Source organism: Coccidioides immitis (assembly GCF_000149335.2).
Source record: "Coccidioides immitis RS genomic scaffold supercont3.6, whole genome shotgun sequence".
NCBI classification, from domain to species: Eukaryota; Fungi; Ascomycota; class Eurotiomycetes; order Onygenales; family Onygenaceae; genus Coccidioides; species Coccidioides immitis.
Window position 1 is genome coordinate 2,889,022 of NW_004504312.1, and position 21,465 is coordinate 2,910,486.

Consider the following 21,465-nt stretch of genomic DNA (forward strand, 5'->3'; position numbering starts at 1 on the left):
TGAATATTTTGGGTAGAGCAGGAAGGCATGATAACTATACAACTAACCCGCTAAGCATTGGAAAAATTGGGAAGCAAAATACTGAAAGAGGTTCTCATTCTGGGTAATTTTTGGGAAACAAACTGTCCTGCATAAGCGAAAAAAAAAAGGGGGAGGGAATGGAAATATAAACTATTTAAAAGGGAAGAATGAAAATTTTGTCATATGAAATCTATATTGAATGACAAGGTGAACTTCAGAGGCAAACTAAGGGCCTATTACCATTTAACTGGCATCCCATTCACCGGCAGGTGCAAAGGCACGTGTTTTCTGGCGATGATACCCTGATATCTTCCATTCACAATACGCGGGTCTGATGCAGATCGCGGAAATATAAAATCGGCCCCCATATATGCCAATGCAGCACGCAGATGTGGGCGAGCCTCTTCCCTATACTATCGATGTCTTTTGGTTGCAATTGCAAGCTGTCGTCTGGCTGTGATGGGTGCTGATCTTCGCACATTTCCAGGGGAGACATATCCACGTACCGCTCTGCCGCTGCTAACGTTGCCTCCTCCAATCGTTGTTGAACAACCATCTGAAAGTGTTTAAACTGCTGAGAACAAGGGTCGAAACATGACTCAAGCATCCGTTCAACGAATAGCAGGACATGTTCATCTGGTACGACGGAAGTTTTAATACCTCTGCTATTGGCTTCAAGATTTGAAATTATCCGAGCGATTTCAAGAGCGATGGGGCTAACATTGTCGCACCATTTTTGTTCATCGAAAATAGCGGGATCTTGATGCCCGGAGCATTCGATGATGGACCAGATATGGGACCGTAGACTAACATAGGTTTCCCGAGTTCGCGCAACGTGGCGCATATGGCTTGTGGCCACAAGATCGAAGACGTAAGTGCAGAGTTCAAATCCGATAAGATCCTGGATGTCAGATCTCAACGTCCAAAGTCGATCGGTATGGAACTCGAAAGTTGCCGGGAGCCCTCCCGGAGGGTTAAATGGTATCAAAAATTGGGACAATCCTCGGTAGACCGTTACAACATTATCGAACTCGGTCCAGTGCCGCGTCCATCGCCGACGCGAGGCTTGCTCATCCTTCAAAACAGCGTGGAACCATTTCTTCGCTCCCTCTGTGTGAATTGTATTCTCAGAGATTCTCCGTTGGAAGTAAGTTTGGAGGAATCGAACAGTATCATTAATCAAGAACAGTCTGAATGTCCGGATCTGATGATTGGCAACGTCCTGCACAGAGCAGCGATGTCAGCATATTCATGGGGAATTGTATGGTATGGCAGGTACATAAGTAAGACTGGTATCACTAACCAACTTCATACACTCAAAAACTGAAAACATAAGCGTCAATCCCTGCACAGTTTTACACACGTCTTGCAATTCGAGCCCTTCCTGGACTTGGTCGACCATTTTATTCGCTAGTTCATCTCTCATCGGAGCGCAGTGCGCCTTCACTAGCTTCGAGAGCCACTGCATTAAGCCGACTAAATCCAAGACACCCTTTTCAATTTGTTGTAAAATAAACGGCACATCCAGACTTTCCGTGATGATTTGATGATCGCGTTCAGGAACAAGGCTCCAAAGCACATCTTTCAAAGTTTCAAGAAACCGAGGTAGTCTGGGCTCAAAGTAGGCCTGCAGTTCGCCTGCTTGATACCCACTATTGCTGGATTGGCCACTAAGACTTCTCGCATGATACATGTAGATCGAGATTTCGATAGCAATAGCCTCCCAGTAAAGCTTAGCCAGACGACCCTTTTCTTCACCCTTTTTGCCTTCCACCGGGTGGAAATATAAATCACGATCGAAATTCACGTCAACGCGCAGGTTAACGTTCCTCATGATGCGGTCCAGGTCCAATTCACTCAGAGTCTGTTTCGTAATCGGAGGTAGATGATCGGCCGATCGCAGTACCTGTAGACTTCTTGAGTCTAATGGCATATGGGCGGGAATGGAAACCGCCATGGCCGTTGCTCTAGGGAGGGCGGGTATAGAGGAAGAACAAGAAGAGAGTTCGTAATTGTATTGCATTGGGATGTCACTCTGCAATGTTCCATCTCCTTCAGGCAAATGGCGTTTGTGTGCCGATGATGCAGCCGTCGGGCAACCCCCCGAGTCCCGTTTGGGAACTATCCCAAGGTTATTGCCAGACAGCCAATCTCCATGGTCAGTATCTTCACCCCCTTTCTCACCAGCTCTCCTTGCCGACTCTGGCTTTTGTTTGAGGTCCATCAAAAAAAAAAAAAAAAAAAAACTAGAATGATAAGGCTGTTCCAGAAAGATTAAAAAAAAGAATATGAAAACAACCCCCACAGTGTACTTGAAGTCTTGATAAACAAAGTTATCACAGCGCAAAGTTCTGTTTGAGAAGCGAAAGGTATCTTACTTCAAGTGATGTGCCCAACTCACACCACCTTGGGAATATTCAAAGCCAGTTCTAACACCCTTGTCCTTGCTGGTTTGAAGAAACCGCAGAGTACAAATAGGAATTCTAGAAATACGTAGAAATGTGGTAAAAAGTCACCTTCAAAGGAAGGAGGTCTTTGTTGGGTGGAGAAGTGGTGGGTAGGTGGTGTGCTGGATGAGGACGTATGAGACGTACCCAAATGACAAACAACTTGTGAATACACACAAGTTCAACTGCAAAAGGAAAGAGATGGAAATAGAGACAGTATTTTTGCAAAGAAAAGCACACAGATCTGCTTTTATTGAGGCATTCTTTTCAACATCATTTTCTTCAAGGGTTTTCACTCTGTTTCTTAGAATCTTCCGACTCTGTTCACACAGGCAAGCGGACTGCAGCATTTAAAGAGGCGGGATGGATGACGAAAAAATTTCTCATTGGCTTTTCTTCCCTGCGGGGGGAACCAACCAATTGGAAGTGTCATCTAACCAGAGTCAAGTAAATGCTGATGTTTTTATCGAAAAGTGAGGCGACCGAAGATTAGTTAGCTAGGGTGCAAGCAACTCTAGAGGACTTGGCAGACCATCAACGAACAGATTGTCTTGGAGTTATCAAGCTTTTCAATCCCTTTCAGCAGAAGCAATTGGAGAATGCACCAACTACGATTTGGTGTTGTGGCCCTTCGATATTGGTAGTCATTTTTGCTTTTTTTCGGCACTGTATCAATTTTGACGCCCAAAGTTTGGATATCCAAGGCAAGATGACGGGTTATGAGAAGCATAGCGACCAGGCAATTGCACCGTGTGAAACAGCAACTTCGGAGGTCATAAAAGGCAGGTCAAGGACCAGATTCCCGGAATATCATGGTAATACCGTGAAGGACGCCATTAGCCGTAACTTTCCCAAATATGGAGGATAAGTCAGCAGGTATATTTCATTGAGACAAGATTGAACATGCGACGGGAAAAGCGGTCAGTTTCGGTTTCTCAGCATGCATGTGCCCGTGGAAATCGTATTCTTTCGGGCAAACAAAGCCGGATATGAAAATTGTATTTAAGTGAGAAGTATCGCGATGCAGCACATATTTGCTGAAATCATGACCTCGAATGATAAAGCCTAGAGGGATCCGACTTGGGCCAAAGCACTCGCCTCTGGCGCTTAATGGGGAAGAATGTTATCATCACATTTTGCGGTGTGACGCTCCCTGCTAGCTTAGATGGCATGTTTTTGTCCATACATGGGCGGGAAAAAAAAAAAAAAAAAGGGAGACAGAGAGAGAGAGAGAAAAGTCCGTGTAGCTGCTCAGTGAGTTTCTCGATGGGATGGGGCTGCGTCGACCCGGAAGTGCTGAGCCCGTCATGCTGTACTCTGTACTAGCTTTGTGTTACTGATTCTGTCTCTTCAAAATAGTGAAATGATCAAGAACCGTAGTATGCTGTGAGACCAGGTGGGTTCAACAGGGAATTCATCTCTGCGCAAAATTGGATGGGCGAGATGGAGTTGTCAACAACCTTTCGATCAACTATTCATGCTTGTGTTGTGGTTATGCCGATGAAATTGAAACTGCGAAACACGAAGCGCAACGTCAGTGCCATTCTCCCTTGTATACCGGAAAAACGGCCCGCTGTCGCTGCTTTTACCATCATCACGACATTGCATTTCCGAGATGGTTTCAGATATATAATGCAGGGCTTGTTCGAGGCGAGCAGAGTAAACGACAACAAGGCAAGAAATAGGGAATAATCGGGGACAATTGCAGGCTTAGATCCATGTGATCTAAAAGCCGATCCTGGAAGACTGCAGGAAGCTGGTTTTCCAGAGCCACCTATCATGGTTTGGCAGTTCCTGGGGCTGCAGGGTGCACACCGCAAGGGATCGCGGGGGAGGTAGAAGTTAGTTAATAACAGCATTATGGCGCTCAGTCCTGTGGAAAGCTGAAAAGGCGGTGGTGGCGTGTCGAGCTTCCTCATACCGGGATAGCCACAGCACTCATCACCTCGCTCTCGACCGTCGATCTGACTCGATGACCAAAGCAGATCGTTCTTCCGGATGGACTCACCGTCGCCCGTCTGGAACGCGACGTTCATTAAGGGGTGGCCCAAACACCCGCCATTCCAAAAACGGGAATCTAGGGCCAGCGGCATAGGGCTGTGTTGTCACGTGACTAATTGGATTAGTCAGCTCCATTCGCCGTTGTCCATTGGCTGGTCGCGTGTCGTCTCCCAGGCGTCGACGAGGATTATTCCAAGCTGTGAGACGGCGAAGAATAAGCAGCGACGGGGCTCGGTTGGCAGTTCTATTCTTTGACGCTGGCGCCTCTGTTTGCTTGACTGACCGCAGCTTCAAAACAACTTCCCGAGTCATCCAATGGGAGCGAATTAATTTCCGACAGCCTTGAAGGCACCACCCGCTCCGGTATTGGGCTCGGCACACCTATACTCCGTGTAGTATGTGGACAAGCGAGATATCGTGGCCCCAACATTTCGCAAGGATGGTTACACTCGAGTGTTTGCAAATATGGGGCTCATTTTCACATTTCTCGGCGACGACAGAGATGTGCCCGTCATACAACGTTAAGCTTCATTTCTTCCGGGCCGACTTTCCTCTGCACGATGCAAATGTGACTAGCTTTCTCCCATAACTTTCAGGTTTTGCGTTAGTGAGATTTTTTCAGACTTTCTCAATATCTGCTTTTGAAAATCTTTCACCTCCACTGTGGCAAGCCGGGTGGCCGCTTGCAAACCAGGTGACGTTGTTTTGGAACATGTGGTTTTTGCTTGCCGTGCCGCATATGCAGAGCTGCAGTGCTGCTTGGAAATGCCCTATGACACGGAAGATATGTCCATATGGAGCTTAGAGCTTTTGGTACAGCCCTGCTACTCGGGACCCACGTCTCCGAAGATCCTTAGAGACATCGCCCTATCTTCGATATCCCCTTGATTGGCACACCTGTCCTTGGGTGTTCCGCATTTCATATGCCATGTTGCCTGGCTAAATATTCAGGCAGTCTAAAGGGCCACTTTTCGGCGCTTATAACTCCTCTAGTACTAAGCATATAAACATCTTAAGGACTTAGCTAGGCCGCAAACTTTCGTAAATTTCGTCCTAAAGATGGCCGTCAGAGGAGTCGTACACATTCTGTCTCGATATGCAGGTCAATGCGCCGTGAAAATGTTGCGAACGACCGACAACAAATCATTTATAGGAAAAGCGTGCAGATCTCTTGCCCAAGTGACCATGCTGCATAATCCATGCATAATCGTCTTGCTTTCGAGAATTTTCCACTGTGTCTACGGTTGTTTTCTTCCAGCCTCTCTTCTTTCTTCCTTTTTTCTTGCCTGGAGAAGCATTCTCATCGCAAGAACATAAGCATTCACCAGCGGAACGGGGACCTGTAAATTAGGCCTCGACGACATAGCCAATCCGCAGTTGTTTTTGGCGCTCTAACTCTTCCCATTTTCTTGCAGAATACGAGGTTCAGATCTCTCGTTAGTACCTAAATCCCTATTGATACCTTCTTTGGGATATCAAACGTTTATTCTGTGATATTCGCGCCGCGTGGCTCTAACTACTTCGCATTGTATTCAATGAATTAGGGGTTGGTAGGGAAATGTCTGCTTTCATATCATTTCTTGCGGCGACATTCCCTGGCATTTTCAGGCCATTATAAGGCTACCCCTTTTTTCCTTTTTCTTTTCCTTTATTTTTTTCTTTTATTTTTATTTTGGTTGGTGATATATTTAGGGACTGAGACGTCTGATATTTTACCAAAATGCGGTTCAAGTCGCGTTTCGTCATTACTCTCGCGGTGATTATGGCCGTGAAGGGAGAGCCATCTCCGTTACCTTTGAGTGTCGATTGGGGTGCAACGGCAGCCCCCGTTCCCACTAGCAACGGAAAATCCAGCCTCCCTAGTGGGAAAGAAACGATATCCCCGATTGATGCCTCTAAATATGCAGTCAAGTCGCTCCCAGATGCCCAGCCAATTCCTCGGAGCTGGGCTGGTCGCATGAGTGTGCCTGGAGCAGCACCAGGGAATGAGATGTTCTTTTGGCTTTTTGAACCTGAAGATAAGGCCTACAATGATAATTTACTCAGTGAGTTTTGACCAGTGATTCTGCGAACCTGCACGAACAGCCTGTTAACAACACTTGCTTGATAGTCTGGCTGAATGGAGGTCCTGGTTGTTCATCAATGATTGGAGCCTTTGCAGAGAATGGTCCCCTCATGTTTCTGAAGGATATGAGCAAACTGGAGCGAAATCCTTATTCCTGGACCAAATTAGGCCATTTTTTGTACATTGACCAGCCCGTTGGGACGGGTTTGTCTCTCTCAAGTGATCCCACCCCAGCCACAAATAACGAAAGCGTTACCGAGCTCTTTTACAGCTGGATAAAACAATTTTACGAAGTGTTTCCGCATTTGCTCAGGAAACGAACCCACTTAATGGGAGAATCCTACGCTGGCATATATATCCCATATTTTGCCGACCGAATTCTCAAGCATAAAGACCAGTTGTCGATCAACCTATCATCAGTAGTTATTGGGAATGGGGCAATTGGGAACAATATAGCAATGTCGGACGTTGCCGCTGGAGCGTACCTGAAAGAGAAAGCCAGGGATCTCGAGCTTCCGGGGGACATTTCGGGCGCGTTCTCTCAGGCTGATCACATTTGCGGTTTTGACTCGGTCCTGAAGAAGGCAGCGCAGTATCCTTCCCAGGGCCACTTTTACCTCCCAAGCTGCCTAACCAATCCGTCTGGCTTTACAACAGACGAAAACTGCAACATGAAGCCCAAGGACTCTAGAGCAGTCCTCTCATCTATCTTGAATTCCACATGTTATGGGCAATGTGCCACTTATTCCACAGCACAAAAGTATATCGAAACCGCCAGGGAAACAAAATGCTTCAGCAGGTATAACATCAAATATAATTGCAACACTCCAAACCCTTTAGTGCCATTAACCGAATATCTCAACCGTGCTGATGTCCAAGCCGCGCTCAATGTCCTTCCGTCCAAGTCAGGAACTCCCCACCGCTTTGAAACTTGCAACCAAACCATCATTGATTCCCTTTTATCCCCGTCTATCCAACCCACGCCGCCCACCGAATCCATCCTCCCTTCCATCCTCGCTACCTACAAGATCCCTATTCATATCTACCAGGGCCAACTCGACATGGTTATCAACCACATCGCTGTCGAACTCGTCTTGCAAAACATGACCTGGAACGGAAAGCAAGGATTACAATCCCGGCCAAGTATCCCATTTGGCACGTATTTTGATATTAACAAGGGAGAATCCAAAGTAACATTGAACGGTTCAGAAGCAGGGGTGTGGGCGTATGAGAGAGGTTTGAGCTATCATCTCTTCAGAGAGGCGGGACACGGCGTGCCGAGAGACCAGCCAGAAGAGATGTGGCATTATGTTAAGAATGTGGTTGTTGGAAGATGGAGTGGGCGCTTTCGAGAGTGAAGAGAGATTAGGAGGAATTTGGCGTTTGCTATCTCCTATTACCTCTTATAGACGGTTGGGACGGGTTGCATTAAGTTAGGGTTCTAAGGAGGTGAACGGGATTCATCATTTAAAAGGCTTTTCTCAGGGAGTAACGCGGTCCATTTCCTTTCCTCAGGCGGCGCAATTCGAAGATCTGTATATCAAAAAAAGAAAAAAGCCTAGCTACGTCTTGCTGTTTGATATCACATCCGAGGTGGTCACATTGGCCTTTGGCATCTTTCTATGATACGAATAATAGTTGCAGACGATCGACTTATGAGCCAGAGCTTTTGGGAATACAGGCGTGTGGTGGGCCAGATCAAAGGCATGGACTGTTCCGTAGCCGGGTATGAAACATACTGGAAGACATTGCATTTGAGAGAATACTATCTATCCAAATACCAAAAATCAATATCATATCCCTCTATTGGAGTTCGCCGAGTACAACCAATCATCCCAGAAGTGGGTGTTACGAAAGCGACATCAATAGCTCGCAAGCACGCAAGACAAACATTTCTCCCTCAAAAATTGTACGCATTGAACCGTAACATTAGAAAGCTAAGAACGCCCGCTTCTCCCGATTCATGGTTCCCCAGCATGCCATAAGAACCAACTACATAAGCAAAGTGGTAAGAGATTTCTCACAAGCACGCTTTAATAACACCAGAAATAGGAAAGTTCATCATAGGCCAGATCATAAATATTTGAATCTTAGCCCGGAATGCAATTTGAGAATTAAGCAGTAGATAGATCAAGGATGATACTGGAGCCGTATAAATCATCACTGAAAAAAAAAAACTTGGCTAAATCGGGAGGCCGAGGACGGGAAGAGTTTGCACCGTAAAAGTATGTCCGACAATAGTAATGTAGAAGCTTATAGATTGTGAAAAGCGACTAAAGAAGCGGGCGGTTGCGTTTTGTATCTAGCGTCCACTTAGGATGAATCTAGGTAGTCCGTCATCGACGAACAAAGAGAGGTACCGGTCCGGACATCGATAGCAGCGAATCCGCCCTCTCATATAAGTTGCCCGCAAAGAACCGATCACTACATGCGCTGACCGGGGCGGATGGCACCGTGGCTTGGGCTGCAGGGCCTAAAGCGGCACTCAATGGTGTGGCTGGCATCGCGCTAGACTGTGGCGATGATCCCGTCGTCAAAGAAAGCGATCCCGTTGTCCCTGAGCCCATTGTCGAACTAGAATATGTTTGCATATGATGAGGGTGCATGGATGGTGGGAGAACTGTCGATGGATTGGATGTATTCAATTCCGCAAGATAGGACCAGGGTGAGGAGTCTATTAGCCTGCCCGCCTCTCTGCTGGCTTTCTGGACAGGTCGGAGAATGGCGACTATGTCTGGTGGAAGCAGCCGGAGATTTTTGGCTTCTCGCATGTCGATCACCAGTTCAACAAACGACTGTAAGAAAGTTTTGCATAGTTGCCAAAATTCACGCTGGTTTCTCATCCCACCCCCGGGCTCCTTTAGTTTCATGGTTGATAACCGAATTTGAAGTGCTTCGGCGACATCGATACAGGTACGACAACGGGAAATGAGTTTATTTAACAGTGAATGAATTGGTTGCGGGGCTTTCGTTGACTCGGCTAGTTCTAAGCACTGTAAAAATTGATGGGACGCGACAGGAACGGCTTGCAGTACAGCTCGGTAGGCAGCAGTAAGCTGGACGAATATCTTTTCAAAAATTCTTTCTTCTTCGTACTCGTCCAGCCCTGTATTCGGGTTGATACGGCTAATTGTTGACGTGGGAAGGGTGCCAAATGATTCGCCAGACCGAGGAGTATTGGCCAGAGATGAGGGTCCCGAGGAAGTCAAGAGAGTGTTGGACCTGCTGCTTGAGCGGCTTCGAGTTCCCATGCTCGTGGTTGAAAGCCAAGGCTGACTCGTAAGACCTGGGAAGCCGTTTGCATTAGGATTGGATGGATTAGAGAGAATAGGAACGGGGTTCTGTTGTTGAATCGCCGTCTCGCTTCTAAGCCGTCTAAGAGGTTGGAGCCGCTCACGAGTTGGGGGAGTGACTGCTCGATCGCAAGTATTGATAGGAGGAACTTTCCTGGCCGTATCCGAAATCCCCTGTTTCATCAGGCCCGTTTGTCGTTTGCCTTTAAAGTTGATTCCAAGGTTGACGTAAACGTTGCGGAGTTCGGCTATACTCCCGTATATCATGAGTAGCAATGATCTTACGTACTTTGGATCAACAAGAGATAGTATCTTGGCAATATTATGGCGGAACTGCGTAGCAACATGTATGTACGCATTGATGCATGTATCGCATTCATGTTTGACGGCCTCCGATAGCCGCTTCATCGTATCGACATCCTGTAAATTAGCCCCTTCGGCAACCTCAAGCGCTTCGTTGAGCTGCTCTATGTGAGTGGATGCGTTGTAGAACACAATTTCGAGACTAGTCCTCCTGCATTCCTCGGTCCTGATCACGTTGATTAGAGCCGATATATGAGGGTGAACTTGATAAAGTGAGTAAAGAAGGGTTTTGGCGGCTTCCATGATGGGGACCTTTGTTTTTCGTTCGATTTTGTATTCTGGCAAACTTGACATACGCCGAACAAAGCCCTCGCGCAACCGCCTTCGTTCTTTGGGGCTACCTGGGCTAGAGCAGTTGCTGCTATTTGAGGTCGTGCTATGTTGGTTTCGAAGCAATGAGCCATGGCTTAAGCCACGTAAGTGGCTATTGCGATACGGCCGGACTTCGTCTAGTGTACCTAGGTCATTCATTCGACTCACCATGCCCAGGCGTTTGTTTTGCAAAGAGCCTGGGCCCTGAATGACTCCTTCGCTATTACTTCGGTTCCGTTCACTGGCTGAAGGGAATCTGAATCGACTCATACTGCTATTCCCAAAACTACTCTGACCAGATGCCATTCGATGGTGGGAGCGAATAGGGATGGGAGGAGGTCGCGAGTACGATGGTGATTTCGAATCCTGCGACGACTCCGTGCCATTAGAACGGGGAATGACCGGGAATCTGTTTCCTCTCTTTGGTGGTTTCGGTGTTTCCATTGCGCTATCACTACAAAGGGCCGTTAATGATGGGTCAACTGATAGCTAGAAGGGAACCCACCTTATATCCGTTATGCTGTCGATATCAAGGAGAGCAGGCTGTCTGCTTTTCAAATATTTTTTGAGCTCTGCCGTTAATGCGCTTTCCTTTTCGTTATCAGTCATCTCGGTAGTCGTTATATCTGCTTCTTTCATGTCTATGATCCGCTTCAGGGGGTATCTCAGCGAGTTCCCAGACACCTTTAACACTTGGAGTTTATTCATATCGGATAATTCGCTCGGGAGGTCCTCTAGGAGGTTTTGCATGACTGAAAGGACTCGTAAAGACGTAAGATTTCGTATTTCTTCAGGGATTTTTGTGATCTTATTCCGGCTCACGTCAAGAATTTCGAGAAAGGAGAGGTTATAGACCTAGCTTAAATCAGATAAACGGGCTATACAACATCAAAAAATGTTACGTACCCCTTTTGGAAATTCCGTAAAGTTGTTTGCTCTGATATTGAGATACCGGAGATGGATGCATTCTTGAAATCGACAAGGAATCTGGTCGATATAGTTGTTCGACAATGACAGCCTGTCCAACAGGAGTGAGCAGCGAATCACATATCAAGGTCCGAAACCAAATTCGGCTCACCTTGCAACTTCGTCCTTTATGATATCCACTATTTCATCGGGGACCCAGCCGATATTCTTGTGCCCAAGATCAATTGTTAATTTAGGCCGCACCACATCTCCCACTGCTTCGCTACCAGCCAAGGACCGCTTGGTCTCTTGGAGCCCATTTTCAACAGCGTTTTTGGTAAGCTGTAGGGTCTCTTCTCGCGAGAGCAACTTAGATGGAGGAGGCCGGTTGATTCGTGCGGGCGCGGTATCATCTCGGGCAGGAGGCCCGTGGTTGGACACAGATCCACCAGTGTGGGCTTGCTGTTCCTTTGCTTCTTCAGGATTGTCACTTCGACCTGGCCGAGGGCCCCATGTTGTGTCGTCGGTGCGGCTCATGTTGGTCGGGCGCGAATGAAAGAGCGCAGTTGGCCAGCAAGGGAGGTTTCACAAAGGTAGGCTTATCTAGACGGAATATATGTTCCCTCTAATGATTTTCGATAGCCGCAAAATGCCTGGAGGGTCTGCGTAGGATCGTGGAAAGCGACATAATAGGTAATGGTAGGTGAATTGGATTATTCGAGGTTCGACGAAAGAGTGACTGAATGCGGGACAGGAATGCTTCAAGGGAGTCTGTTCCAAAGCCAGTCACCTCATTCATCAGGATCTTGACCAGTAAAAGCGATGCAATGAGCCTGTGTTATCGCCCGATTCCCAAGCGGACTGAGCATCCAATGGCTGCAAGCGGGTGTAGCGTGTTACCTTAGCTGAGCCATTCAAGGATAGGAAAGCTGCTCAAGGACCCAACAAAATCGCCATGGCTCTAGCAAGCATGCCATCAATCTGTCGGCTATGGAATTTGCAGCCTCTGCGATTTGCCGATGGGCTCTGCAACTCAAACCGGGCCCAATTCCCGCAGATGATCGACGGATCTCGCGATGGTGCTCTGTGGCGGGCCAACTTGAAACCCGCCAGTGAGGTCACGTGATGAATACTGTCTTTCAAGAGATGGAGAGATGAGGGTAGATGAGGGTAGATGGGGAGATGCCGGGAGCGAGGACGGGCTGGAAGAGTCGAAGAGCAACGGAATGCAATGTTCCTGAAGCGAGAAGCCTGGCCAAAAGGACAGGACCCCCAGGCGCGTATAGATACAGATGTGTCTCAAAAAGTATTGTGATGTAAAGCTAATGTGCTACAGAGTACGGAGTATATTGTACATACAAAGGTGGTGTGCCTTGTGTATAAGTTTATAAGCAGAATGATCGCAGGCCCTTTTCGCCTAACATCACCCTGTGCGTATCTCCGCGGGCTGTGCGGACTCGGAGGTAGATTCGGCCACTTCAAGCTCCGGTAGTATGGCTGGGTCCGATTCTTCCTTCGCGCCACCGGTTGCGCCGGCGAACGCAGCCAAACGTTGTGATGCCTGCTCTGCTTCTTTCTCTGCCCAGATTTTCCATCTATCATACTCTTGGTTTTCTAACTCCATGCCGACCTGCATCATATCTGGGCCAAAGTAGGCACCTGTGGCTCTAGCCTCTTCTTGTGCAACTCTTCGTTCAATATCTTCTTGCAACCGAAGCTGATAGAACTCTCGGCGGGCTATATCGTAAGCTTCTCCCTTGGTGATATCTGGGACGTTGTTGAGAAGGTATAACTGGCGTTGAACGACACTGCGAGCGCAACCGGTTAGTTCTCTTTCTCTTTTGTTGAATATCTAAGGCCTTTATTGCAAGCAAGAGGCACCCACCTTTCGCCATCCAGGCGTTTTCCTCGTTGTTGTAATCTTGACCAGTCATATCTGGCATGGTCGTTTCCATTCGTCTCAAGCACTACTCTCGGTCGAGCAAGCTCCCACGGATGGTCCTGGAAGAACTGTTTTCGTAGCTCATCTTCTTCGTAGCGTATTTGCATGGGCTGGAACATGCGACTGGCTTTCTTTGTTTTGATGCGACGAATTTCTCTCTCTTCGATGACGGTTTGCGGTCTGGATTTTCCTGGTAATGTTTTTACTCTTTGCTGGACGAGCGCATGTTGCTGTGGGAGGTTGCGCACGAGAACCGTGGCCGGAGGGATTTCGGAGACAATGTCAACCCAGCATGGTGTTTGCGAGATCTTTCCGCTTGATTTCTGTGCAAGGGCGTTTTGTCTGACGCGGAGAGCGCCCAAGTTGAATTTTCCCATTTTGCTCCCTCGCTTCGCTCCAAACCTCCGGGGACGGCGAGAGACGACGGGTTCGACGGAAGACGAAGCTACCAGCCCTAAATATAGCCAGTCTCAAAAGGGCCGTGAATCTGACGTTAATTGTGAGGATATCATCAATTGTGAGTTGGCAATAGCCGGTTGCTCGAGCTGAAAAGTCGAAAAATGTCTTCGCGAATGTCCGCGTCGAGCAAGTAAGCCAATCAAATCAACGGAATGCGATCGCCGCCCAAATTTTATTTTGTGACGGGCGTCCAGCAATGCCGACGTTGAACAGCTCCGGACGGCCAGTCCTCAGTTGATGGACGATTACTTCTGTGCCTTGTAGGAAGAGGTAAATCTTTTCTTTCTCTTTCTTCTTCTTCTTTTTTTTAAACTTTGAAATCTCCTGATCTCGAATACGATACGATTCCCCGTGCTGCAACCAAAAGCTCCCTTCTACGAGTTGCAGTATAGATGGCACGATGTTATCCGATTCATGTCTTTCATTAATTGCTTGGAAAGGCACAAACAACTCGGCTCTAAGACCTCTTGCAACATATTCATCAGTTCCAAGTCAATGGGACACATGCGTTCCCATTCAGACCAGCTTTCCGGCACGCGACTGTTGCGCAAACGGCCCAGGCTTTGTGTCCTCTCCCTCGCTGATATTTTCATCAGTTCCCTTGTTATAGCAGGATATTGCAAGAAGCATTCCCCTTCTACTCGACGATTTTTCTCGGATTCGTCCAATCCTCTTTCCGCCGCAAAAGCCGCCCATGTGCTGGTATCGTCCGAATCGACAGATGGCCAACGAGGACGGCCGACCACCCCTGCTCAGAGAGTATACCTTGAGCCACGTCCCGTCCCCGGACTGAACAGCTCTGAGGCATCCATATATCGATCTCTCAAATCGGAGTTACCGCCCGACGCACCTCTAAATCCAAAGGCGTATTTGGCTGCAAAGCGAACCCCCCATCCCAACTACAGGGAATTATTCGATTTTTTCCACAGAACCCTTGGCTATGAGGAGGGAACAAAAGGCTTGATGGTTGCTCTGTCCAATCCGAATTCAGACATGCGTGTTTTTGGAAGTCAAATGTCGGATGGTGTTGAAGATGACCTGGAAACCCCAGGGGTTAAACGCCTCATCTCCCTTTTGGGGAAAGATTCGGTCTCAAACAGGACGCTTTTCCGCGCATACAGACGCCTTCCGTCACCAAGAATATCTTGCCTTTCTTACTGGAGTCGCAAGATCCTACTCCACCGATTTGCGAACCCTCCCCGGCGGCACCCCCATGACTCCATGCGTTATCTTTCTCTCATCGAAGACATGTGTGAAGCATCTCTCCCCTTAACCCCCTCTCTTTGGACAGCCGCGATTGCTCTAGCAGGCAAGAGCTCGGACAAGGTATCAAGGACTTCTTTTCGATCCGCGCTTGGTGTTTGGCGACGCATGGAATATGAAGGCAAGGTGACAAGCAACAGCCTTGTTTTTAACATGCTCTTTGATCTTGCCATAAAAGCTGGCCAGTACAAGGTTGCGGATAAAATCATTTTAGAGATGCGGCAACGAGGTATTGATTTCTCGCGGTTTGGCAGGGTGGCACAGATCTTTTACTCTGGTGTACAGGGAGACGCTGCGGCAGTCCGGCAGGCATATCATGACTTTGTCAACGCGGGAGAGCTCGTCGATACAGCCGTCCTTAACTGTGTTATGGCATCCTTGATTCGCACGGGACACTTGGGACTTGCCGAGCAAATGTACGATAATATGAAGAGTCTCCACAACAAGATCGTTAGGGACCAACGCGAATCCGGGCTGCCATTGTCTCACTTACCGTCGAATGATTATATGTCCTATCGGAAAGCAAGCAAGTATATCGGCCGCATTCTCAGTGTGGCGGCTTTTTTGCATGACAAGCTACCAAAGCATCACCGAGCGCTGCAGGGGGCACTCCCCTTAGCGCCTGACGGGAAGACATTTCATATATTCCTGTCTTATCATGCATTCATATCCGGCGATCTTGAACGTTTCCTCAGTTTATTACAGGACATGGAAAATACATTCCATTCCCCCCCACAAGGGATGGTCTATTTATTTTTGTTCGAGGGATTCGCAAAACACGGAAACAAAAGGAAGTCAGACTGGACTCTTGAGCGATTGAGGCGAGCGTGGACTTCATTTTTACGCGACATGAACGAATCGGAACAGCGAGATCTGCCTCGGGTCCAACAAAGAATTTCCAAGCTGGTATGGGAGACACGACTAAATCAACGCTATCGTGAATCTGAAGACACTTCCGATGAACCAAATCTGCGGCGAATAACTACACACAATGGTGAGAATGATCTGAAGACCTCTGGTGAAATCATGGGCCCCGGCGTCTTCAATCCATACTCCAAGAGCGAGGCTCTGGAGGCCAATGGCTATGATGATGACTATGACGATGAGGAGGACGAGTACTATTACGAACACGGCGTTTTCCTTGGTCGAAGAATTGTTATTGCTTGCCTCCGAGCACACTCTGTTTGCGGTGGACCCAAGGCGGTGCTTGGTGTCTGGGACCAGATCAAGCCTCTGTGGCGCCCAGAGGCTCAGAGATTGAAGGATATTGTCGCTGTAAACAAAGTCCTGTACGAACTTTTGCCTGATAAACGTCCTTAAGATCTGACGATGTTCCGAGAGCACAGTTGGGTTTGCCCTATCTTGTAAATATTATGATGGACGAAATTTGTTATACAGAGTAACCTTTAAAAGAACAGTAATGGTGAAAAGATGCATTCGAAATTGCAAATCAAGAGAGCATAATTGACCTTCGAGCAGAAACGCAGCCAGTTACGCTTAACATGCTTGATGTTATCACTACAAACTCGAACCGAGTTGCCTTTGATAAGTTCGATTCCAGCGAGAAAACGGCAGAATCACATGACCGTGACGTCGCGACCCTCTTCCAAACCTTGGAACGCGCAGCGAGAGCGGCAGCATGCTTGATGCGAACGGCCCCCAAGACGACCGGGCTTCCAACCAAAGCGAGATATCCTGGGATAACAGATAGCGAAAGCTCCGTATTTAATATGGCGACGGGATGACACGCCAGCATATTGATATTGATTTCACCCTGCGACGTGTCTTTGGAAAGAATTCATTCCGGTAACTTTTTCCCCGGCACTTCCTCTCATTCAGATACTATTTATGAAGCAGCCCCAATTCTAATATGCTATCGCACCAGCCCTCTTCAACGAGAAGTTATCCAAGCTGTGATTGAAGGCCATGATGTCTTTCTCCAGGCTGCAACGTCCTTCGGTAAAAGCCTGTGCTATCAATTGCCCGCAGTTGTGTGCCATGGAAGTGCGTGGGGATCTTCTCGATCTGTTTCGCGGACATGTGGACTAATAAAGCCGCCGGAGAATAGTCACAATCGTGGTCTCACCGCTTCTATCGCTGATGGTAGGCTTGCTCCTTACAATATCCTTGGTGAAATGATGTAACGGCGTTTGATCTATTGCGCGATACTGACTAACTCTTCGCGCAGGTTGACCAAGTCTCCGCCCTCGAAGCAAATGGGATCCCGGTCGCAACAATCAACTCAACAACCCCTCACTCTAAGCGTAAAGCTATTATCGCAGACATTCTCTCTGGCCATCCTCACATTCGCCTTCTCTACGTAACCCCGGAATACTGTCAAACGGAGGCATTTCGAAGACATGTCAAGCAGGTGCATTCCCAAGGGGAGCTGAATCGGATCGCGATCGATGAGGCACACTGCGTCAGTGAATGGGGCCATGATTTTCGCCCAGCATACAAGGAGCTTTCTTGGTTTCGACGAGAGCTACAGAATCCAACCGTTCCAATAACAGCACTCACAGCCACTGCAACGAGGCGGGTTCGCACCGATATCATTTCTTTGCTTGGGCTGGACTCGACCACCTTAAGAAGATTTGGCACCTCTTCTGCGCGTCCAAACATTCACTACTGTGTGAGATTCATCCCTGAGCAGTCGCACACGTCCGCAGGTCCTGAGATGGCTCAAATGCATGATCTTTTAGCCTGGCTTAAGGGAATGCATGAGCGTCGAGTCGCCAGACTAGCCGAACAAAACGAGGATTCCGATAGCCTGCCTCATAAAAAGCAAACACTTCTCCCTCCAATCTCTGGAATAATATATGTCCCTCTACGAGCTATCTCCAGTGACCTGGCTGAGAAACTCTCCGCGTCTATCAACCCGAAAATTAAAGCAGTCGCTTATCATGCAGGCCTACCAGCTAGCGATCGCGCCAGCATACAAACTGTATGGGCAGCTCCGTTTAAAAATCCTTCAAAAGGTGCCGACCCATCTGAGCACCCAGCTTTCTACATCGTGGTTGCGACCAACGCTTTTGGGATGGGTATCGATAACCCACATGTCCGATTTGTCGTTCACTGGACTCCGCCACGTAGTTTCGAGGGATTCGTCCAAGAATCTGGCCGCGCGGGACGAGACGGTCGTGCGGCATTATCTATAGTATACTATAACCCGGAAGCACGAGAACGTGTCATCGAGCGTATCCTCCGCGATTGTAACGCCGGTATGCTCGATGCTAAAATGATCGAAGCAGGCGTGCTAGTGATGGGGCCGCCCAATGCGGATCAGAAGCGCGCGTATGAAGCGCTTAGTGACGATATGAAGACTAAATTTCGAAACCGACATGCCCTGCTCGAGAGTTTTGAAAAGGTGATACGGTACTGCGAAGAGACAGACCGCTGCAGGCACGAGATTATCAAGGAATTCTCAGAAGACCTAGAACTTGAACTCTCGGAAAGATCAAGATCTGAACCTCAAGGGGATCACTCGATAGACATCCCTACTAACACCACACGTCCTATTTGTGACTATGCTTGCGACTTCTGCAAGGAGGGCGCCAAGTCTTTGCGAAAGAGAAGTTCGATTATTCTTTACGGCCTACACAGCCGACAAATCCAATTAGGCAACGCACTCAGCATGCGAGAGCATGCATATGAGGAAGCAATCCCACTATCTTGGTTTCATATCCTTTTGGCTGGCCGTTTTTTATGTGAAGGGTGTTCGTGAAATATGAGCCATATAATCATGATTCCCTATGGTTTCACGATGCACTTGGACAAGTTGGATATAGCACAGGAACCGGAGAGCAGGGATATTTTGTTCTTTAGGCAAGCTTATCGTAGAGAAATGCGTGAAATACGATGTCTAGATACAGTACGTCGTCATACGTGTGATAGAGATCGTAATTGACCCGGCAATATTCAATTAGCAGCCTAATTCAGAAAGGGGGACAACAAGAATATTGTACAGTGGCAGACAAGTAAACTCAATCTCCATATCTCAGTCCCTACTTCAAGTGCGTTTCCATGGCTTTATCACACTTAACGCCAAGGCGATTGCTCATTTTGAGACAGAGTAAAAAAAGTACATTTAGCCCCCGGCATTTAATATACCTTAGAGCGCAGCCTATAATCCTGGTGGAGGGGGAACCTAGAAAAATGTTAGTTTAGGGACTAGCTTCAGCAAAGGAGAAAAGGCCGATTGCACCCACAGCATTGTATCCGCCTGAAGAAGGGGGCGGAGGCGGGGGCGGGGTGCTCGAAGACGGCGGGGGAGGCGGCGGAGGAGCTTCAGAGGCAGGCGGAGGAGGCGGCGGGGATGCAGAAGTACTCTGGGCTTGTTGTTGTGCGGCTGCCTGCTGTTGATAATATTGATAATAAGCGACATAATTCTGGTACCCTCCATACGCCGCATATGGGTCAGAACCGCCGTAATATTGCGCATATTGAGCGCTGTAATCCGTCGAGCTTGCAGCTCCTGGAGCTTGCGTTGTTCCTGGTGCGCTTGTTGTTGGTGGGCTCAGGGCAGGTGTCTGAGGAGAACCTTGATTATTATAGCCTCCGCTATAACCGATTCCGTAATGGTGGCGGTCACGTTGGCCATATCCGCCCCCGTATCCTCGGTGTGGTGGAGGCTGCTCTTTAAATCGTTCGTACTGCTCCTTAACATTTGCTAGGAGGTCCTCGCAAAGTTCCTTTGCCTTCTGCACCTCATTGGGATCTGGGCCTCTGTAATCCTGTCAGCTGAATGTATGTTCACTCCTCATTCGGGGGAGGGGAATCCGTACAGAACGTGAAGATACATGGGTTCATCACTCTCCTGATTGGTACCGTGCTCTTTAAATCCGGATCCGCGCCCTTTGATTTGTACCCGGCATCCTGTTTCTTGCTGGATATGCTTAACATATTGCCCGCCCTGGCCTACGACTTGTGCGCGAAGATTGAACCCCGCGAGAGGCTCAAGTCCAATAGGTATGCGTTCCTCGGGCCATTTACGCTATGGAAAGTGTGAGTAATTGACACAAATAATGCAGTATTCTATTTTGCAACTTACGCGACCGAATTCATCCCGTTCAACTGTTTCCCGGTCCCTGCGCTGAAACCTTCGCTGGTCAACAAGGTTCGGTAACTCCTGTTTCATGAGCTCGTCGATCTTCTCGATGGCCTTCTCTAATCCTTCTTTCGTTGTGCTCGTTACATGCAAATATAGCGGTGGATTCTATCAAGTGACCGGGTTATTAACCCCGCTGCTACGCGTAACATGCGAAAATCTGGAATTCAAAGCACTTACCGATGGAGTAGCCATGCTTTTATCCGGGAGATAGCTTCCCCTGGTAGTGACATCTTTAAACCTGATGAGCAATCTGTTCTCAAACATATAAAGAAGAATTGACAATATGATATATGGAGGAGTGCCGTACCGGCGCCAGTCTCTTCTTTGATCTATATGTCACGCAGTGGAGGTCAGCAGATGCCAAACAGCGGGTGTCAGAAGCTAGGCAAAAGTTGGGTAAGCCTTCAACCGCCAGCCATCACAAACAAAGGAAAACTTGTTCTTTCGATGAGCGACACCTATGTGCATCGCAGCCTCGGTAGTAGGGGCCTGGGAATATCAGCGGGAATGATAAGAGATATTTACCATTCTCTGCGTCGCGCCTTTTGTCAGTGTATACCGGTTTCGAAGATCGTTCACTTCAATATCTTTGATGTAATCTCCATCGGAGATATAAATCTCACCATTGAGATTCGGGAACTGCTGCGTCGTTGAGGAGGGCGATTTCACGGCGGGGCTGGCAGTCTGCTGGTTTCTGTGAGCGAAGGGGGAAGACACCTGCAAGCAGAAATGCAGACTTTACAACTTACTGCGCGGACGGTCGGAGTGCTAGGTTGCTGGACCCCTCGGGCTTCTAGCTGTGCCTTGATCTTGGCCGCAGCAGCCGCTGTTTTGATGCCATGTTAGCGGGAATAGGCTTCTAGATCTCGGAGTTAAGCAAAAACTTGCCTGCAGCAGCAGCAGGGTCAAGCGGAGTGCTTGATTTCCTCTTGTCATCCTTGGTCGGGCTCTGGGGTTCTCGACTCAAAGGGCTTCGTTCACGCGCGGATTCAGATTGACGTGCAGAGGGAGAGCGTGAGCGCCGATCAAAACGGGACCGTCGGGGCTCGGATTCTGTCTGGTCAAAGCGGGATCGCTTCGTGCGCCGCTCACTATCCGCCATCTCGGATCAACTATGGCCACACGTAAACTCCGAAGGAGGCCAACAGTAAAAGTAAGAGAACTGCGATGCGGCTCGTTCATTGAGCAACTTCACGCTGCCTTACGAGACAAATTTGCGCAATGATCTCGTGATTAGTCATCAAACAGAGAAGGTCTCGGGGATTCGGAGATTCATATTATCC

General features: G+C 48.2%; 9 protein-coding genes across 9 annotated transcripts; 4 read left to right on the forward strand and 5 right to left on the reverse strand.

Moving 5' to 3' along the window:
- Positions 1–13: 13 nt before the first annotated feature.
- CIMG_04072 (cAMP-mediated signaling protein Sok1) lies at positions 14–2,245 on the reverse strand (the record flags this gene model as incomplete). Its single annotated transcript, XM_001244630.2, has 2 exons — positions 14–1,243; positions 1,325–2,245. The coding sequence occupies 2 exons, from the start codon at positions 2,243–2,245 to the stop codon at positions 338–340; spliced, it is 1,827 nt and encodes a 608-aa protein (XP_001244631.2). The 3' UTR covers positions 14–337.
- A 1,948-nt stretch (positions 2,246–4,193) lies between these two features.
- On the reverse strand, positions 4,194–5,399 carry CIMG_11251 (uncharacterized protein; the record flags this gene model as incomplete). Its single annotated transcript, XM_012358293.1, has 3 exons — positions 4,194–4,242; positions 4,477–4,850; positions 5,367–5,399. 3 exons carry the CDS (start codon positions 5,397–5,399, stop codon positions 4,194–4,196), a joined length of 456 nt encoding a protein of 151 aa, XP_012213716.1.
- A 790-nt stretch (positions 5,400–6,189) lies between these two features.
- Positions 6,190–7,892, forward strand: CIMG_04074 (serine carboxypeptidase; the record flags this gene model as incomplete). The annotated part of the gene is made up of 2 exons (XM_001244632.1): positions 6,190–6,514; positions 6,580–7,892. 2 exons carry the CDS (start codon positions 6,190–6,192, stop codon positions 7,890–7,892), a joined length of 1,638 nt encoding a protein of 545 aa, XP_001244633.1.
- A 264-nt stretch (positions 7,893–8,156) lies between these two features.
- Positions 8,157–8,519, forward strand: CIMG_04075 (uncharacterized protein; the record flags this gene model as incomplete). Its single annotated transcript, XM_001244633.1, has 1 exon — positions 8,157–8,519. One exon carries the CDS (start codon positions 8,157–8,159, stop codon positions 8,517–8,519), a length of 363 nt encoding a protein of 120 aa, XP_001244634.1.
- Positions 8,520–8,596: 77 nt separating this feature from the next.
- On the reverse strand, positions 8,597–11,945 carry CIMG_04076 (RAM signalling pathway protein domain-containing protein; the record flags this gene model as incomplete). Its single annotated transcript, XM_001244634.2, has 4 exons — positions 8,597–10,956; positions 11,008–11,357; positions 11,409–11,520; positions 11,581–11,945. 4 exons carry the CDS (start codon positions 11,943–11,945, stop codon positions 8,871–8,873), a joined length of 2,913 nt encoding a protein of 970 aa, XP_001244635.1. The 3' UTR covers positions 8,597–8,870.
- Positions 11,946–12,799: 854 nt separating this feature from the next.
- Positions 12,800–13,879, reverse strand: CIMG_04077 (mitochondrial 37S ribosomal protein RSM25). Its single transcript, XM_001244635.2, has 2 exons — positions 13,294–13,879; positions 12,800–13,216 (listed from the first exon to the last, which is right to left on the reverse strand). Exons 1-2 carry the CDS (start codon positions 13,725–13,727, stop codon positions 12,832–12,834), a joined length of 819 nt encoding a protein of 272 aa, XP_001244636.1. The 5' UTR covers positions 13,728–13,879; the 3' UTR covers positions 12,800–12,831.
- A 152-nt stretch (positions 13,880–14,031) lies between these two features.
- CIMG_04078 (uncharacterized protein) lies at positions 14,032–16,522 on the forward strand. The gene has a single exon (XM_001244636.2). The coding sequence runs from the start codon at positions 14,224–14,226 to the stop codon at positions 16,390–16,392; it is 2,169 nt and encodes a 722-aa protein (XP_001244637.2). The 5' UTR covers positions 14,032–14,223; the 3' UTR covers positions 16,393–16,522.
- A 245-nt stretch (positions 16,523–16,767) lies between these two features.
- Positions 16,768–18,946, forward strand: CIMG_04079 (RecQ family ATP-dependent DNA helicase). The gene is made up of 4 exons (XM_001244637.2): positions 16,768–16,878; positions 16,958–17,076; positions 17,141–17,175; positions 17,261–18,946. Exons 1-4 carry the CDS (start codon positions 16,814–16,816, stop codon positions 18,794–18,796), a joined length of 1,755 nt encoding a protein of 584 aa, XP_001244638.1. The 5' UTR covers positions 16,768–16,813; the 3' UTR covers positions 18,797–18,946.
- Positions 18,947–19,132: 186 nt separating this feature from the next.
- On the reverse strand, positions 19,133–21,304 carry CIMG_04080 (KH domain-containing protein). The gene is made up of 9 exons (XM_001244638.2): positions 21,071–21,304; positions 20,932–21,008; positions 20,708–20,866; positions 20,490–20,511; positions 20,360–20,412; positions 20,123–20,287; positions 19,857–20,065; positions 19,281–19,797; positions 19,133–19,219 (listed from the first exon to the last, which is right to left on the reverse strand). The coding sequence occupies exons 1-9, from the start codon at positions 21,282–21,284 to the stop codon at positions 19,196–19,198; spliced, it is 1,440 nt and encodes a 479-aa protein (XP_001244639.2). The 5' UTR covers positions 21,285–21,304; the 3' UTR covers positions 19,133–19,195.
- Between the last annotated feature and the right edge of the window lie 161 nt (positions 21,305–21,465).

Coding starts and splice junctions, on each gene's coding strand:
- CIMG_04077 (XM_001244635.2), bottom strand. CDS start 13,727: ATGGGAAAATTCAACTTGGGCGCTCTCCGCGTCAGACAAAACGCCCTT. Junction 13,217..13,293: donor AAACGCCTGGATGGCGAAAG/GTGGGTGCCTCT, acceptor TTGCGCTCGCAG/TGTCGTTCAACGCCAGTTAT.
- CIMG_04078 (XM_001244636.2), top strand. CDS start 14,224: ATGTCTTTCATTAATTGCTTGGAAAGGCACAAACAACTCGGCTCTAAG.
- CIMG_04079 (XM_001244637.2), top strand. CDS start 16,814: ATGACACGCCAGCATATTGATATTGATTTCACCCTGCGACGTGTCTTT. Junction 16,879..16,957: donor TTTGGAAAGAATTCATTCCG/GTAACTTTTTCC, acceptor CTATCGCACCAG/CCCTCTTCAACGAGAAGTTA. Junction 17,176..17,260: donor CACCGCTTCTATCGCTGATG/GTAGGCTTGCTC, acceptor CTCTTCGCGCAG/GTTGACCAAGTCTCCGCCCT.
- CIMG_04080 (XM_001244638.2), bottom strand. CDS start 21,284: ATGGCGGATAGTGAGCGGCGCACGAAGCGATCCCGCTTTGACCAGACA. Junction 21,009..21,070: donor TGACCCTGCTGCTGCTGCAG/GCAAGTTTTTGC, acceptor GCATCAAAACAG/CGGCTGCTGCGGCCAAGATC. Junction 19,798..19,856: donor CCCATGTATCTTCACGTTCT/GTACGGATTCCC, acceptor ACAGGATTACAG/AGGCCCAGATCCCAATGAGG.